The sequence below is a fragment of the Sciurus vulgaris genome (genome assembly GCF_902686455.1).
Source record: "Sciurus vulgaris genome assembly, chromosome: 12".
Classification (NCBI taxonomy): domain Eukaryota; kingdom Metazoa; phylum Chordata; class Mammalia; order Rodentia; family Sciuridae; genus Sciurus; species Sciurus vulgaris.
In genome coordinates this window covers 46277537-46293359 of record NC_136473.1, presented here as the reverse complement: position 1 = coordinate 46293359, position 15823 = coordinate 46277537, and the positions used below count along the sequence as shown (strand labels likewise).

The following is a 15823-nucleotide window of genomic DNA, read 5'->3' as shown; positions in this document are numbered from 1 at the left end:
ATTTAGAGGATCCAAAAACCTCCTCCAGAAAACTTCTAGACCTCATCAATGAATTCAGCAAAATAGCAGGCTATAAAATCAACACATATAAATCTAAAGCATTTTTATATGCAAGTGATGAAACATCTGAAAGGGAAATGAGGAAAACAACTCCATTTGCAATAGCCTCAAAAAAAATAAAATACTTGGGAATCAATCTAACCAAAGAGGTAAAAGATCTCTACAATGAAAACTACAAAACATTGAAGAAAGAAATTGAGGAAGACTTTAGAAGATGGAAAGATCTCCCATGTTCTTGGATAGGCAGAATTAATTTTGACAAAATGGCCATACTACCAAAAGTGCTATACAGATTCAATGCAATTCCAATTAAAATCCCAATGACATACCTTACAGAAATAGAGCAAGCAATCATGAAATTCACCTGGAAGAATAAGAAACCCAGAATAGCTAAAGCAATCCTTAGCAGGAAGAATGAAATAGGGGGTATCACAATACCAGAACTTCAACTATACTACAAAGCAATAGTAACAAAAACGGCATGGTATTGGCACCAAAATAAACAACTGGAAATCCATATGCAACAGAATGAAACTAAAGCCCTATCTCTCACCCTGCAGAAAACTCAACTCAAAATGGATCAAGGACCTCGGAATCAGACCAGAGACCCTGCATCTTATAGAAGAAAAAGTAGGTCCAAATCTTCAACTTGTTGGCTTAGGATCAGACTTCCTTAACAGGACTCCCATAGCACAAGAAGTAAAAGCAAGAGTCAATAACTGGAACAGATTCAAACTAAAAAGCTTTCTCTCAGCAAAGGAAACTCAGCAATGTGAAGAGAGAGTCTACAGAGTGGGAGAAAATCTTTGCCACTCATACTTCAGACAGAGTACTAATTTCCAGAATATATAAAGAACTCAAAAAACTCTACACCAAGAATACAAATAATCCAATCAACAAATGCCCATTTGATATGAACAGACACTTCAACGAAGAAGATCTACAAGCAATCAACAAACATATGAAAAAATGTTCACCATCTCTAATAATAAGAGAAATGCAAATCAAAACTACCCTAAGATTCCATCTCACCCCAATTAGAATGGCGATTATCAAGAATACAAGCAACAATAGGTGTTGGAGAGGATGTGGGGAAAAAGGTACACTCATCCATTATTGCTAGTGGGGCTGCAAATTAGTGCAGCCATGCTGGAAAGCAGTGTGGAGATTCCTTAGAAATCTTGGAATGGACCCACCATTTGACCCAGCTATCCCACTCTTTGGCCTATACCCAAAGGACTTAAAATCAGCATACTACAGAGATACAGCCACATCAATGTTCATAGCTGCTCAATTCACAATAGCCAGATTGTGGAACCAACCTAGATGTCCTTCAATTGATGAATGGATAAAGAAACTGTGTTATATATATACAATGGAATATTACTCAGCTATAAAGAATAATGAAATTATGGCATTTGCAGGCAAATGGATGAAATTGGAGAATATCATGCTAAGTGAGATAAGCCAATCTTGAAAAACCAAAGGACAAATGATCTTGCTGATAAGTGGATGATGACACATAATGGGGGGTGGGAGAGGGGCAAGAATGGAGGAAGGAGGGACTGTATAGAGGGAAAAGAGCTGCGGGTGGGGTCAGGGGGAAGGAAAAAATAACAGAATGAATCAAACACCATTACCCTATGTAAATGTATGATTACACAAATGGTATGCTGTTACTCCATGTACAAACAGAAACAACATGTATCCCATTTGTTTACAATGAAAATTAAAAAAAAAAGAATTGCTGATATAAACTGTCAAAGACCTAGTGATATTCATCTTTAAGGAAGAAAAGGAAATTTAAATGAATTGCAAGCCTATGTATGTTAGTCAGCTTTCCATTACTATAAATAAATACCTGATGTAATCAACTTATAGGGAGAGAAAGTTTACTTGGCTCATAGTTTCAAAGGTTTCAATTCATGATTTCTTGGTCCTGCTATGTGGCAGAGCAAAACCACTGACCTCATCACCAGGAAAGTAAAGAGAGGAAAAGAAAGGGGCTGGGATTCCACGATCCACCTCTGAGGCACTTTCTCAGTAACCCAAAGACATCCCACTAGGCCCCACCTCTTAGGTTTCTTTCCAATAATATCAAGTCAGGGACCAAACCTTTAACACATAACCTTTGGGGACATTCCAGATCCAAACTGTAGCACTGGGGACATCAGTACTAGTGTGTTTGAAATACTCTTTATGTTGATATTGATCATTGAAAATATACCTTTATAAAATAGTTATTAATCAGTTAACTTTTACTTTTAATTCTTTCATGATCACTGCTGTGTTTGTGATACTTGAACCATCACGAGTCTTGCTGAACAGTTATCATGTTTGTCTTTACACAAATTAGTATGGGATCCTACGTTGCTTTTATGACTTCCCTGCACCTAAAAGAAAAATACAAGCTGGAGCCAGTGCACTTGTTTATGTCAAGTATGACTGCCCCCCATGTAAGTAATTTCATTTTCCTTGGAAAGAGGAGGGAAGAGGAGGGAATTGGGGGAATAAAAAATCAGGTTGTTATTTTTCTTTCTGGCAAACTTTGGTTTGACAAGGGAATGATGGCAGGCACACTATTTGCTATTGAAAATTCCTCAAATCTCTTTCAATGTCATTCTCTCTCCATTTCTCTGAAGTGCACTTCATCAGTCCCCTGTTAATCACCTGCACTGCTCCTGCCTCTGAGCTCATACTGAGCACCAGTGCTTTTTCTCTTACTTTGGGTAGCTGGGAACTTAATTGTTTTCTGAACAATTTCAGAAAAGTGATCAATCAGCCAGGAAAGAATCCTTGAAAATTGAAAAGGGGATAGTGATGTCAAACTTCTCTAACTTTTAAACCTAGGTTAAGCTGTGGTTCCTGCTCCTCTTCCACTTCTCCCTTTGATCCCCATCCTGTCCTCAAAAATTCACCGTCTGACCTGGGATTCTGAGTCCAGAATGTCATTTTGGTGGCACTATGAGGCTAGAATTGCTGAGGAACTTTCCTTTCCCTGCTTTCGTAGAGAAAGAATTCTCTCCTGAAGCCTTTAGAAGAAGAATTCCATTTCCCAACCTTGATTTGAGGACTTGACTTTAGATAGAAAGCTTTCAGTTTATGAACAAGTGTGTTTTGTACCATGTCATCCTGTATTTGCTTATGTTTCCAGTCAAAGGCCCGGCCTCAAATTCCCAAACTTGATGAATTGTCAGAAGAACAAATGAATTCTTTCCTTATAGAGTTTGGAGGCACCCCCAAGAGTTTTATTAATGACAAAGAACTTTTACAACAAAGTATTCCCAGAATCTTGGCAGATATCCAGCTTATTAGCAATTACAGGTAAGTAACAGAGACAATTTTGTGTGTGGATGTTTATAGAAAAATACAGATGGGCAGTTCTCAGAGGGCGTGTAGATGAAAAGGTAATATTCAAAGAGTTGGGCTCCATTTTCTTTGGGGTCATTCATAATATTTGTACTGGCTTAGAATGGAGACTGAGCACAAAAATTATATCTATAAAGATACACAAATACATATATACAATATATATTTTATATATATCATATATATACATTTATATATTGATATGTATGTTTCATCATACAATGAATATTTATTGAATAAATGCCAAAGCAATCTCATCATCTTAGCAGGATCAGCAGGAATGGATCACTACTTATTGTTAAGTGTGGGGTAGACAGTGGGGAGGGGAGCAGTAGTTTGCTAAGCTTGTTTTATTGTGAATTTGTTCCAGAACTCCCTTAGCTTCGTGACATCTCCCTCTTTCCTTGTCTCATGGGCTGTCTGGATTGAAGCTTGAGTCTTCTGATAGGACTGAAATCATAAGGCTCTGTCAATCCTCCCCCAACAACCTAAGCCTACAAATGACTCTTCCTGGTCTACCATCCCAAGAGCTATCATTGTGGGACCAGCATTGGACCCTAGTCATCCTTATATACTGTCATGCATTTCTTCTATTTTGCCTGGTGCTTGTTCTCTCGGTTTAAATTCCTTGAAAGCATATGTTTGGGCCTACATTACCTGTTTTTCATCCACTAAGCCTGAAACAGGCATTGGGCCACCATGGGCTGTGCTTGCTACTGGACATTTACACAGATAGCTACAAAAAGTGGAGCAGATGTGCAGCACCTTGAGAAGTGAGATAGGCCTTTCTGTTGTCACACATCTCCCCAATCACTGCCTACTTCAATCTACTGTATAGTTCACAGTTCACCTCCTAGATATCCTAAGTCTATCCGTCTTTCCATTTCTATCCCAAGCATCTTAACCCAAATGTGATTTTCCTAAGACTAAGTTGAGCAGAGAGTCAGGATCAAAGAAATGCCTGTCTCATATAAAAAGAAAGGAAAAGGAACTTGACATTTAAAAAAAAGCTATCGTAATAAATCTGCATGGTACTGACATAAAAATGAACTCTTCAACCAAGAGAGAGCATTAAAAGCATCAAAATAAACCTATGTACTTAGGCTATTAACAAAAATGCCAAAATACAGAATGAGGAAAGGACATTCTCTTCTCTCCTTAATAAATGGTGTTAGCAAAACTGGATAGACACATGCAAAATAATGAAACTGGACTTTTGCCTCACTCAGAAAGATTAAAGACTTATACACAAGACCTGAGAAGAAAAACTTCCTGGAAGAAAACAGTCTGGGAAAGCTCCATGACATTGTCCTGGATATGACCCCAAAAGCATAGGAAACAAGCAAAAATTGACAAATGAGATTATATCAAAACAAAAGAAACAATCAACAGAAGAGAAGACCTATGGATTAGAAGAAAGTATTTGTAAATCATATATCTAATGAGGTTAAGATCCAAAATATATGAGGAACTCAAAGAACCAATAGCAAGTAAACAACCTGATGGAAAAATGGGCAAAGGACCTGAATAGACATTTCTCAAAAGTTGTGCAGATAGCCAACAGGTATAGGAAAAGGTGCTTAACATCACTAATCATCAGGAAAATGCAAATCAAAACCAACATGAGATGCCATCTGATACCTGATAGAATGGATCTGAAAGACAAAAGATATTAAGTGCAGGAAAGAATGTGGAGAAAAGAGAACACTTGTTCACTGTTGATGGTACTGTGAATTAGTACAGCCCTTATGGAGAAGAGAGGTGCCTGAAAACAAAGAAATAGAATTATCATATTAGTTCATTAGGAGATATTTTGCACTCCGTGTTTATTGTTGTGTTATCCACGAGGGCCAAGATGTGGAATCAGCCTAAGCCTACATCAGCAAATAAAGAAGTATATATACACAGTGGAACAATATTCAGCCTTAAAAAGAATGAAGTCCTGTCACTTGTAACAGCCTTAATGAATCCTGAGGACATTATGTTAAGTGAAATAAACCAAACAGAGAGAGACAAACAGAACACAGTCTCACTAATGCGTGGACACTAAAAACATGAACCAATAGAAGTAGAGAGTGGAATGGTGGTTACCTGTTGCTGGAGATTTGGGGGAGGAATATGAGATGCTGCCCAGAGGGTACTAAGGTTCAGTTAGAGTGGAGGAGTAAGTTTTTAAGACCTATTAGCATGATGACTACAGCTAATGACAATGTAATGTACACTTCAAAACCCCTAAGACAGTAGATTTTAAATGTTCACATGGTAAAAAATTAGAAGTATGTCAAATAATGAATGTGCTAATTAATGACTTAATTGATCCATAATGAAAGCATATATGAAAATATCACCTCATATACCTATATATATAATTATTACTTGCCAACTAAATAAAATTTTTTAAAAATTACAAATAATTCATATCACTATTAATATTAAATGAAATAATATATACAAAAGCTTGTTTTATAATAACTAAGACTTGCATAATAGTTGAATATTAAGGTTTGACTTAAATGTTAAAGAGTCCACTTACTACTATCAAAATCCTGTGTTTTACCAGCTGTGAGATTCTAAGCATGTTTCATTAACACCTTGTCTCATCTGTGCAAGGAAAGGGTAAAAAGCGTAACTCAAGTAACTAGCTGCAGGCCATCAGTTTGGGTATGACATGTAAAAAGGCCATAGGTCATTTTTAAAAACAAAACACAAGAAAAAAACTCACTAGCATTCCATTGTTTTTCACTCCAAATAAACCTCCCAAACTCACACACACAAAATAAATAAATAAATAAGTCCTAGAAATATTATACTTCTAGAATAGAGAAAGTCATATTAACATTATCACCCTCACTGCTGTGAATCAAATTGTGATAGCCAGTCACCACTATTAGCTTCCTCCAGTACCCAAAGGTCTCCCCAAACCCTGCTCTTTGGTTCTCTTTCTCTCTTGCTCCTTTCCCTTTCTCACTCTGTTGTGTCTTTACCCAGCCTCAGCTCTCAGCTCTTTCCATTATAAATAAAATTAGGCCCAGTGCATCTCTCAGTCCTTCCCCATCACCTAACACCAATGCTCATAGTCTGGTGTCCAGAGTGGAGCTGTGTCAGCAGGGTGGTTCCAAAGCTCTGACAGTCTCTTGCCTGGTCTGCTTTCTCTGCTCCTCTGTGACTCTACATGCACTAGGCTGTTTGATTTTGTCCACATTTCTTGGATGATGTCTTTGCTAAGCTTTCATTCCTTTTTGTGTCTCCATGTGGATAATTTCTGCTGGCTGCTTTCAAGTTCACTGACTTGTTTCCCTGACTGTGAGTCTAATGACATGCTTCTCAAAGGAACTCTTCATTTCTGTATCTGGTTATTTCTAGAAATTCCATTTGTCTCTAAGAGTTTTCATATCTCTGAAAAGACATTTCTCATTTGTATATATACATCGTCTACCTTTCCCAGTAACTCAGTTGACATATTAATCATAGGTATCTTGAAGTTCCTGTTAGATAGTTGCAACATCTGGGTCTTAGTCACTCTTGATTCTTTTGAGTGTTTTATCCCTTAACAACTAATTGTTTATTTCTTGTTTTCTTGTGTGTCTGAAAATTGTTATTGAAATTTATATATAAAATTTTAAAGCTTTTTATACTTTTTGGAATAGAATAGTAGATGCAGAAATGAATCTATGATGGGAATTAGCACATCTTTCCTTCTGCCCTTACAGGAGGGAGTTTGAGTCAATCTAGACTGGAGGTGAGCTGAGTTTGGGTTTTGTTGTTGTTATGGTTACCTTCATGCACCATCAATTCCTCATTCCTTTGGTGTTAATGTGGGGCCGAGGCTGCTGAAGCGTACTTGTTTTCCTCAATGGTCCTGCTTCACCCCAAACCTTCATTATTTCTTGAGCCCCTCGTATTGCTGCTCCCCAGTGTAGACAGCTATTGCTTGTTACTGGATGTGCGCTACTGGAATGCTTGGGCATCTAGACTGTCTCAAGCATCATTCCTAGGTAGCCCCCTGTGTCTGGGCTTTGTGGGTGGGACTTTCTCAAGACGGCTGTCCCCTCTCCTTGGTACAGACAAATCTTGCCTCTAGCTTTGCTCCCAATCTTCCTTGTGGACCACTAGTGGAGGACCATGGAAAAGAGTCTGTGAGTCGGAGTGAGTTCCATCTGACCACCACCCTAACCCCTGTTAAAACCCTCACTGATTTTGGATGTCTCTTTGTGCACTTGGCCAGGACTGAGCCTATGACTCCTCCACCTCTCCTTAGAGGGCCTACAGTGTGCCCTGCACCCCAGCTTCCCGTGAGTTACTCTGTTTTTCCCCCTTGCTCTGAGGGTGGGAGTCATGTTCCTAGTGTTTACATTCTAGGCAGAAGAGAAATTCTCACCTGGACTATTGAAAGAGCCCCTAAATTGGCTGTCATACACCCTTGTCCCCTTCCGGTCCATTCCCTGCACTATATCCAGGGGAATGAGAGTCAAGTTTAATTATGAGTTAGACCCTTTTGTGCCTTACCATTCTTAGGACAACCATAATCCTCTATGTGGCCTAGACCTGGTCCTTGCTTACTTCCTCACCTTATTTTTCTCCCAATACCCACTTCATCCTCTGAGCAATAAATCGAACTCCTTTTCTCTTTCCCTGAAGCCTCTGTCCTCTTCATTCAGTTCTTTTCTATTCATCCAGATCTCAGATACACTTCACTTCCTCAGGGAGACCCACCATGACCCTGGCTTGTCCCTACTCCTGTCCCATGCTCTCAGATCACCTGGCTCGATGTTACTTACTTTCATCTCTCTTCAGTTGTCTGATTATTTCATTCACATCTCTCTCCCCACCCAGTCTATCAGATGAAGGAGGGCAGGACTGGACTTGTTTATTTGCATGTCCCCAGCACCCAGCATCCAGCTCAGTAAATGTACTTGTGCTGTTGTGGTGAAACTGAGGCAGAACCTGATTCAGTTTAGATAGGTCACATATTTCTAGGAATTTGTTGATGTCTTCAATATTTTCTGTTTTATTAGAGTATAAGTTTTCAAAATAGTTTCTAATTATCTTGGGTATTTCAGTTGTGTCCCTTGTGATATTTCCTTTTTCATTATGAATTTTAGGAATTTGGGTTTTCTCGTTTTCTCTTTGTTAGTGTGGCTAGGGGTTTATCAATTTTATTGTTTTTTTTCAAAGAACCAACTTTTTTTTTGTTTTGTCAAATTTTTCAATTGTTTCTTTTGTTTCAATTTCATTTATTTCAGTCTGATTTTAATTATTTCCTGTCTTCTACTGTTTTTGGTGTTGATTTGTTCTTTTTCTAGGACTTTGAGATGTAATGTTATTTATTTGTTGACTTTTTATTCTTTTAATAAATGAGCTCAATGCAATAAACTTTCCTCTTAGTACTGCTTTCACAGTGTCCCAAATATTTTGATGTGTTGTATCGGTATTCTCATTTACCTCTAAGTATTTTTTTTTTATTTCATCCTTGATTTCTCCTACTATCCATTGGTCATTCAATAGTGTATTATTTAGTCTCCAGATGTTAGAGTAGCTTCTATTTAGAATTCACTCTTGTTCTGTGGAGAGAGCTGGGAGGTATCAGGGAGGTCATAACTAGGCTACAACAGCCAACAGCACTGGTTGTTAACCAGCCTCACCCTGAGTTGGGACCCCCCCAGCACCATCCTGCTGCCAGTGTACATTCTAGAACTTAGATGAGGTTGGAAAATGTCCCAGGCCACAGTGAGTCTCAGGCAGTTTCTGATAGGGAGAAGTGGCCCCCACTTGATGAAAATATATTTGCACTGTGGAAAGAGCAAAAAGATGAGGTCTCCTGTTTCATTTCAGTGATGCTATTAACAGGAAGAGGTTCGGGTATGTTGCTTAACCAGCTCTTTTTTGTCTACAGCTTTGACACACCCTCTAAGGCCGTTCTTTCTTGTGATTTGACATGCTTTGTTGGATCCGAAGACTTAGCAAAGGATGTAGAAGGTGAAATTATTTTTATAGTTTTGGGAATTTTATTGAAATATGTGTTTGATGGTTTTCAGCAAATGTCAACTAACAGTTACTGCAGTGAATAGAAAGTTCATCCCAGTTTTATTTAGTATAGATGGAGAGGTACTGATCTCATGTGAAATAAAAGAACACAGCCAGGCATGATGGTGAATACCTGTAACCCCAGCAGCAAGGCAGAAGGATCACAAGTTCAAGGTCAACCTTAGCAACTTAGTGAGGCCCTAAGCAACTTAGTGAGACCCTGTCTCAAAAGAAAAAAAAAATAAAGGACTGGGGAGTGACTCAGAGGTAAAGTGCCTCTGGGTTTAATCCCCAGTATGAGAGAGACAGAGAGAGAGGTGGGGGGAGGGAGAGAGAGAGAAATGCCATTGATAGGTCTTAGAGAAATTAAAAACATAGGATGCATAGAACCTGACATTAGAAATAACTACCAATGGATATCAGCCAATGGATATCAGCTCTTAGAGAAATAGTATTTGGAAAAAATTTTTTTGTTGTAGATGGCAAATGTCATTTGTTATTAAATAAAATTTTGTTTACTTTTAGCCTGGAAAGATATAACCAGTGGAAATGTTGATATTCATGTGCTGCCAGGAGATCACTTTTATCTTCTGGAACCTGACAATGAAAATTTCATCAAGAACTACATAACCAAGTGTCTAGAACTATCAATGCTTGCTAACTTTTAGGAGTTTTTCCTTTAGCTTTAAAATAGTTTTCTTGGTTATACAGATGTAGCTCAGTAGTTTTATTCAGAGATTGGAAATCACATGTTTTCTACTGTCAGGGTGATTCATTATATTTGAATGCATTTCTCTCTCCAGCATTTATGACAAAAGGAGGACAAAAGGCAAAGAGTTAAAAACACACTTTTGGCAGTCCTTATCTTTGTATTAGAATTTTTCAGTTTTCATCTGTGGAAAGTTTGCCAAAATCAATGCTTGGCAAATTATCACTTTTTCCTTCAACTATTTGTTTTTTTCAGTGCACATGCCAGGCAAGCATTCTGCCACTTAACTATACCCCTTAGCCTTCTTCAGTTATTTTAATGGTGAAAATGATTGACGGGGAAATGCTTGGAATTATTGTTCAACATATGCTGTAATTCAAAGCTCGATCTAATCTTTTGAAATACTGAGCAGTCCTATTTAATAAGAAAATGTAACCTATTGTATTATGAAGACAAGGCAGTCTATATCGACAAGTACTCAAAGTGCCTTTGACCTCAGGCTTCTTTGTAAGCAGTTCCTTCTTGTCAACTACTGGGTGGCTGTCTGTGGTCCTGCTATGACTGATGACTCAGGGTGAGCCTGTCAAAGGACAACCACCTAGATTGTACCCATGGCATAGGTAGTGGTCAAGAATGAAAGTAACCCAAATAGGCTGTCTTGGTCTCACTGTGATAGCTTGAACTTGACATGGAAAGAAAATGGAATAGTTGGAAACAAACAAGAACCCAAGAGAAAAAGAGGAGAAATGGAGAAAATGGCCTGGGTCAGAACCATGACAGAAACTACAAATGGGGTCCACAGATGCCTGCTGAAGGGAATGAAGTATCACTGTATCCCTGGGGCTGCCTGGGCCCTGAGCTCTGACAGTTCCCAGACTGGGCTATCTCTTCAAGGCCTACTAATGCAAGTAGACCACCCCCCCACCATTTCCCTCTTTCCATCATATCTTTATAATAAACTCTACTAACTTAACAGGACTAATGTCTCTTCCTTACAGCCCACACCACTTAGCATAATGCTATTTATTAAAATGTTAACTTTTAAAGCATCTGCATATTTAGGATCATTCATTTTATTAAAATAGCATAGGTAGAGTCTTAGGAAATAAGATTAAGGAAAATGCATACAGGAGACTTTTTAAAAAGAATTTATCAACTTTTTAAACCAAGTATGAATAATATAAAATTTATTACTGGGGTGGGAGGTGTTGAGTTAGAATTCACATAATAAACTTGGGCTAGAAACAGGCTCAAGCAATTTATATTAAATGTTTAGTGTGGGAAGCCATCCTTATTTAGCAGAATCAGACTAGGTTGAGCTATGGGACACAGAGACTTGGCTTCTAGGAACTGCAAGGAAGCATAGGGACTTCATGAGAGTGGTTCCCTGGAATTTTCCCCCTCAGAGAATGGCTTCCCTAACTCCACCCTATCCTGTCCATCACAGTAGAAGCTCCTCCAGGTCCTGACCCCCTTTACCTGTATGTTATAAATAAAGGAGAGTTGGATGAGTTGTAAGAGGCCAGAGATGGTATGGCCAGACCCATCACACCTCCTCTCATTTAAAAAAAGAGTATTGGCTCTTATGTGTTTATTGAGTAGATAAGGTTTTTGGGTAATAGAAAACCTGCCAACATCCTCCTTGGGCAGTTTGCCCTTTCCTTCTCCATGAAGGATGTGGCAGGGAGGACCCCCACAGTTTAATATGTGTTGTACTGTACCTTTTAGTTTGATGCAATTTCCAGAACTCCCTTAGTAAAAGATTGATACAAAATTAATTTGTATTTGTGATAATTAATTTGAGAAACACTTTAGTCTACATAGTTCACTTTTGGGAGTATCATGATGGAGCAAATGCCAGGGTTTGGGGGTGGGCTTTTTCCCTCCACCAGTTGGAGGGAAAGTCCACTAGGGAACAGCTCTGAGTTTCAGGCCTTCAATTACAAACAACCAGGCCTATTGCTGCTAATGTCTTATCTTTGAAGTCTTGGGCTTTGATATCATTATGGAAAACGTCTGTCCTTAGGAAAACTTAGTAAAGATGAGAATCATTTTTACTTACGCAAAATTAAGAAAGCAACTTTGATTTTTTAAAGTTTTTTAAAGAGAACTATAAATTCTCATGTAATTATATGAATTATAAAAATAATCCTATAAAATGATTAAAGTATGTTATATGCATGTGTGAATATGCTACAATGAAACCCATTTTGATGTATAATTAATATCCACTAATAAAAGTTTGTGTAGCCTTTAACCCAGTGTCTCCCACTGTAAACTATTGTGTAATAGATCTCACAATCAGGATACTGACATTACTATGTTCTGGAGACAGAACATGCCAGCACTATAGGTCACTCCTAGTGCCTTGTGATAGCTACACACACCTCCCTCCTTTCTGAAAACCACAATTCTGTCCTTTATGTCTATAATTTGTCACTTCAAAAGGTTACATAGATAGAATCATACAGCACATAACATTTTGGGATTGACTCTACACTCAACTTAATTCCCTGGAAATTCATTGGAGGATTGAGAAATTTTTTTTAAGGTAAAATGAAACAAATCTATCCTTCTGGTAATTCCACATCAAACATGAACTTTTCCTTTCCTTTCCTTTCCTTTCCTTTCCTTTCCTTTCCTTTCCTTTCCTTTCCTTTCCTTTCCTTTCCTTTCCTTTCCTTTCCTTTCCTTTCCTTTCCTTTCCTTTCCTTTCCTTTCCTTTCCTTTCCTTTCCTTTCCTTTCCTTTCCTTTCCTTTCCTTTCCTTTCCTTTCCTTTCCTTTCCTTTCCTTTCCTTTCCTTTCCTTTCCTTTCCTTTCCTTTCCTTTCCTTTCCTTTCCCTTTTCTTTCTTGGTGCTGTATGGAACCCAGGGCCACACAATTGCTACACAAGCACTCCACTACTGAGCTCTATCCTAATCCCCCCAAACTGAACTCTAAATGCAGGAATCAGAGGTACACTATTTTGGGGGATGTTTATCCTATGGATTCTTAAACAGGTTTTCTTTACTCCTGCCTCTCTCTCTCTCTCTTCTTCTTCTTCTTTTTTTTTTTTTTTTTTTTTTTTTCAGTACTAGGGACCAAACCCAGGGCTTGCACATACTGGACAATGCAGTACTACTGAGCTATACTCCCAGCCCTTTTTATTTTTTATTGGGACAGGGTCTCACTAAATTGCCCAGGCTGACCTCAAACTTGCAACCCTCCTGCCTCGACTTCCTGAGTTACTGGGATCATGGGCTGTGCCACTGAGCCCAGTATGTGTACGTTTCTTTTCACATTTCACCCCAGCTGCAAATAGTCTCTAAAGGGGACTCACACTTCACTTTCTGCAGCCAAAGAACACGGGCAATCCACATGTGACCTTGACAAAGCCTTTTTGAGCCATTCATTCCCACTGAGGAACCGAACCATGAAGATAAGAACTCCTCACAGTACTTCACTGATCTTAATCACACATAGGTTTGGGGGAAGAAAAGGTTAGTTATTTGCTGAATGTAAAACCATGAATCCCCCCAGACTTGAAAAGATGTACCTTCCTGAAGGACCAGTTTGATATCTTAGCTTCACCATGTAGGAATGAAATATGTCCAGCCAAGATGACTTCAGTCCTACTAAAGCTTTGCTGAGAGAGTAAATACACTGTAATTTAAAAATAAAACTAGGGGATCATAGCTGAGTTAGGAATTCCATTTGTCTTGTTGCTTCCAGGAGTGTCTGCCAGTTCTGTTTATTCTATCATAAAACATAGAAGACTGGGGCCCCTGTACTTGCTCCCCTTCTTCTCACTTCTACTGAGTCACTGATAGCATCTTGGAACAACACAAGCACCAATGCAGTGCCTGCCATATTTTCAGTTAGGTCATGAAGGTTTAAATATATCAGCTGACTATTGGTCTTTAAAGTTACTTTTAATTTTTATTAGTATTTTGAGACTTTTATTTTGAAATAATTTTAGATTCAGATAATCGTTATCAAAGTAGTATGAGTTAAGTGTACCCTGTATCCACTTTCCCCATTGTTTTATGTTTAATAAAATAATGTTTAATAAAACAATATTTTATTGTTTAATTTGTAAGTGGTATTTTTCTCCAATTATCTGAGTACTCAGGGATATTATTAGTAGATAACATCGTGGTGGGTGCTATTAATATTTCTTAGCCTGTTGCTCTTCTGTAATGTTTCTCAACTTTTAAACCCTTACTGAAAATATTTTAAAAACTAATAAGTTAGAAATGGTAAAACAAAAAACAAAAAAAACAGTACCAATAACAACTAAGAACCAACGTACTAGGCTAAATAGCTACCATTCAAGTCTTTTTCTTTGAAGAAAGTTTTGATGATTTGGGGGAAAGTTCAATATGAATTATATAAATCATACATAAGAAAAAGATATTTAAACTTTCACGGAGCTTATTGTTACTGCATTTACCCTACACTAGGCCCTGTTTGAAATGCTGTTCCTGGAGCTCACTTAACAGTCATTTATCCTTCATTTTCAGATGAAAAGACTGAGGCACAGAGATTAACCATGTCACAGGCACAAAGGGGGTGACAGGGCATGGGCATGAACCTCCATGACTCTGGAGGGTGTCCTTCAACTACCCATAACATCCTGCTGAAGAAACGGTTAATCAGCTATGCTCATTCTATGAAATTTCATGTATATAAAGTTAATATTTTAGAAGGATATTTAATAAGAATGTTTTTAATACGGCGTTAAGTACAGGAAAAAACTGCATACACACAATAACATAAGTGTGCATGATATGCACATAAAGTTGCACCTATAATCATATGCGCGCGCGCGCGCACACACACGGAAAAATACAAAGAAGTCACTCGTTGCATTAGCAGTGGTTATCGCCCTGCTGAAAGAGTTCCCAATGACACATATTTATTCTATTTGTTTTCTTTCCCAAAGTTTTCCACTTCTGACATATCAATAAAAAAGTATTTTAAACTTAGAGCCTCACAGAGCCTTGGTGTTCAGAGACACTTGCCTATGAGAAGCAAAGAAGGTTCCAACGCGAAGGTCTGACTCCATGAATGTCACCTCCTTCCCAGAGACCGAGAGCGGCTGAGGGAGGGCCCGCTCGCTCTGCCAGAGGCCTGTGCCTACTTTTTCACTCAGGGTAGTTTAACCAGTGTCTGGGGCCCAGAAGGATTGCCACGGGGAGGCTGGCTTGTCATCAACAGGCGGCAAGGTGCAGTCTATGCCGTAAGGGTGCGCTGGAACAGGTGTGGGTGTGACCACAGACTGCAGGCATGCCTGTCTCAAGCCCCATTTGAGCGCTTCCCTCTCAGAGCGTCCCCCACTGCGACCCCGCAAGGCCTCCCTATGCTGTACTACCTGCAGGGACAAGGTGACAAAGGCAGGGATGCTGCGGCTCTCTGGCCTGGGTGCCTGGTGGGTACTGGGCAGCTTCTTCAAGGGCAGCTCTCCTCCCGCGGCCGCTTCCATTGGCCGCGCTCTGGGTCTCGGAGACTCCCACTGGTCGAGGTCGCTGGAGGGCGGGGATGGGCTGTGAGCCGCGCGGTTCCTCGGGGACCCGCATACCGCGCCCCATTCCTCTGGAGTCACTGCATTGGCCAGGAGAAGAAAAGGCCACTCAAGAGAGTTCATCTGTGCTGCTGGCTGGACCTTATAGGGTTGTTT

General features: G+C 39.1%; 1 protein-coding gene across 2 annotated transcripts in view; it reads left to right on the top strand.

Moving 5' to 3' along the window:
• Positions 1–11156, top strand: part of LOC306641126 (S-acyl fatty acid synthase thioesterase, medium chain-like) — a 39233-nt gene extending 28077 nt beyond the window's left edge. For both annotated transcript variants that reach the window (XM_079105975.1, XM_079105974.1), the window contains exons 6-9: positions 2417–2516; positions 3215–3384; positions 9323–9405; positions 9979–11156. In XM_079105975.1, the coding sequence (XP_078962101.1) occupies positions 2417–2516; positions 3215–3384; positions 9323–9405; positions 9979–10121 (496 nt within the window). In that variant the 3' untranslated portion in view covers positions 10122–11156. The remainder of the gene's footprint in view (positions 1–2416; positions 2517–3214; positions 3385–9322; positions 9406–9978) is intronic.
• Positions 11157–15823: the final 4667 nt, after the last annotated feature.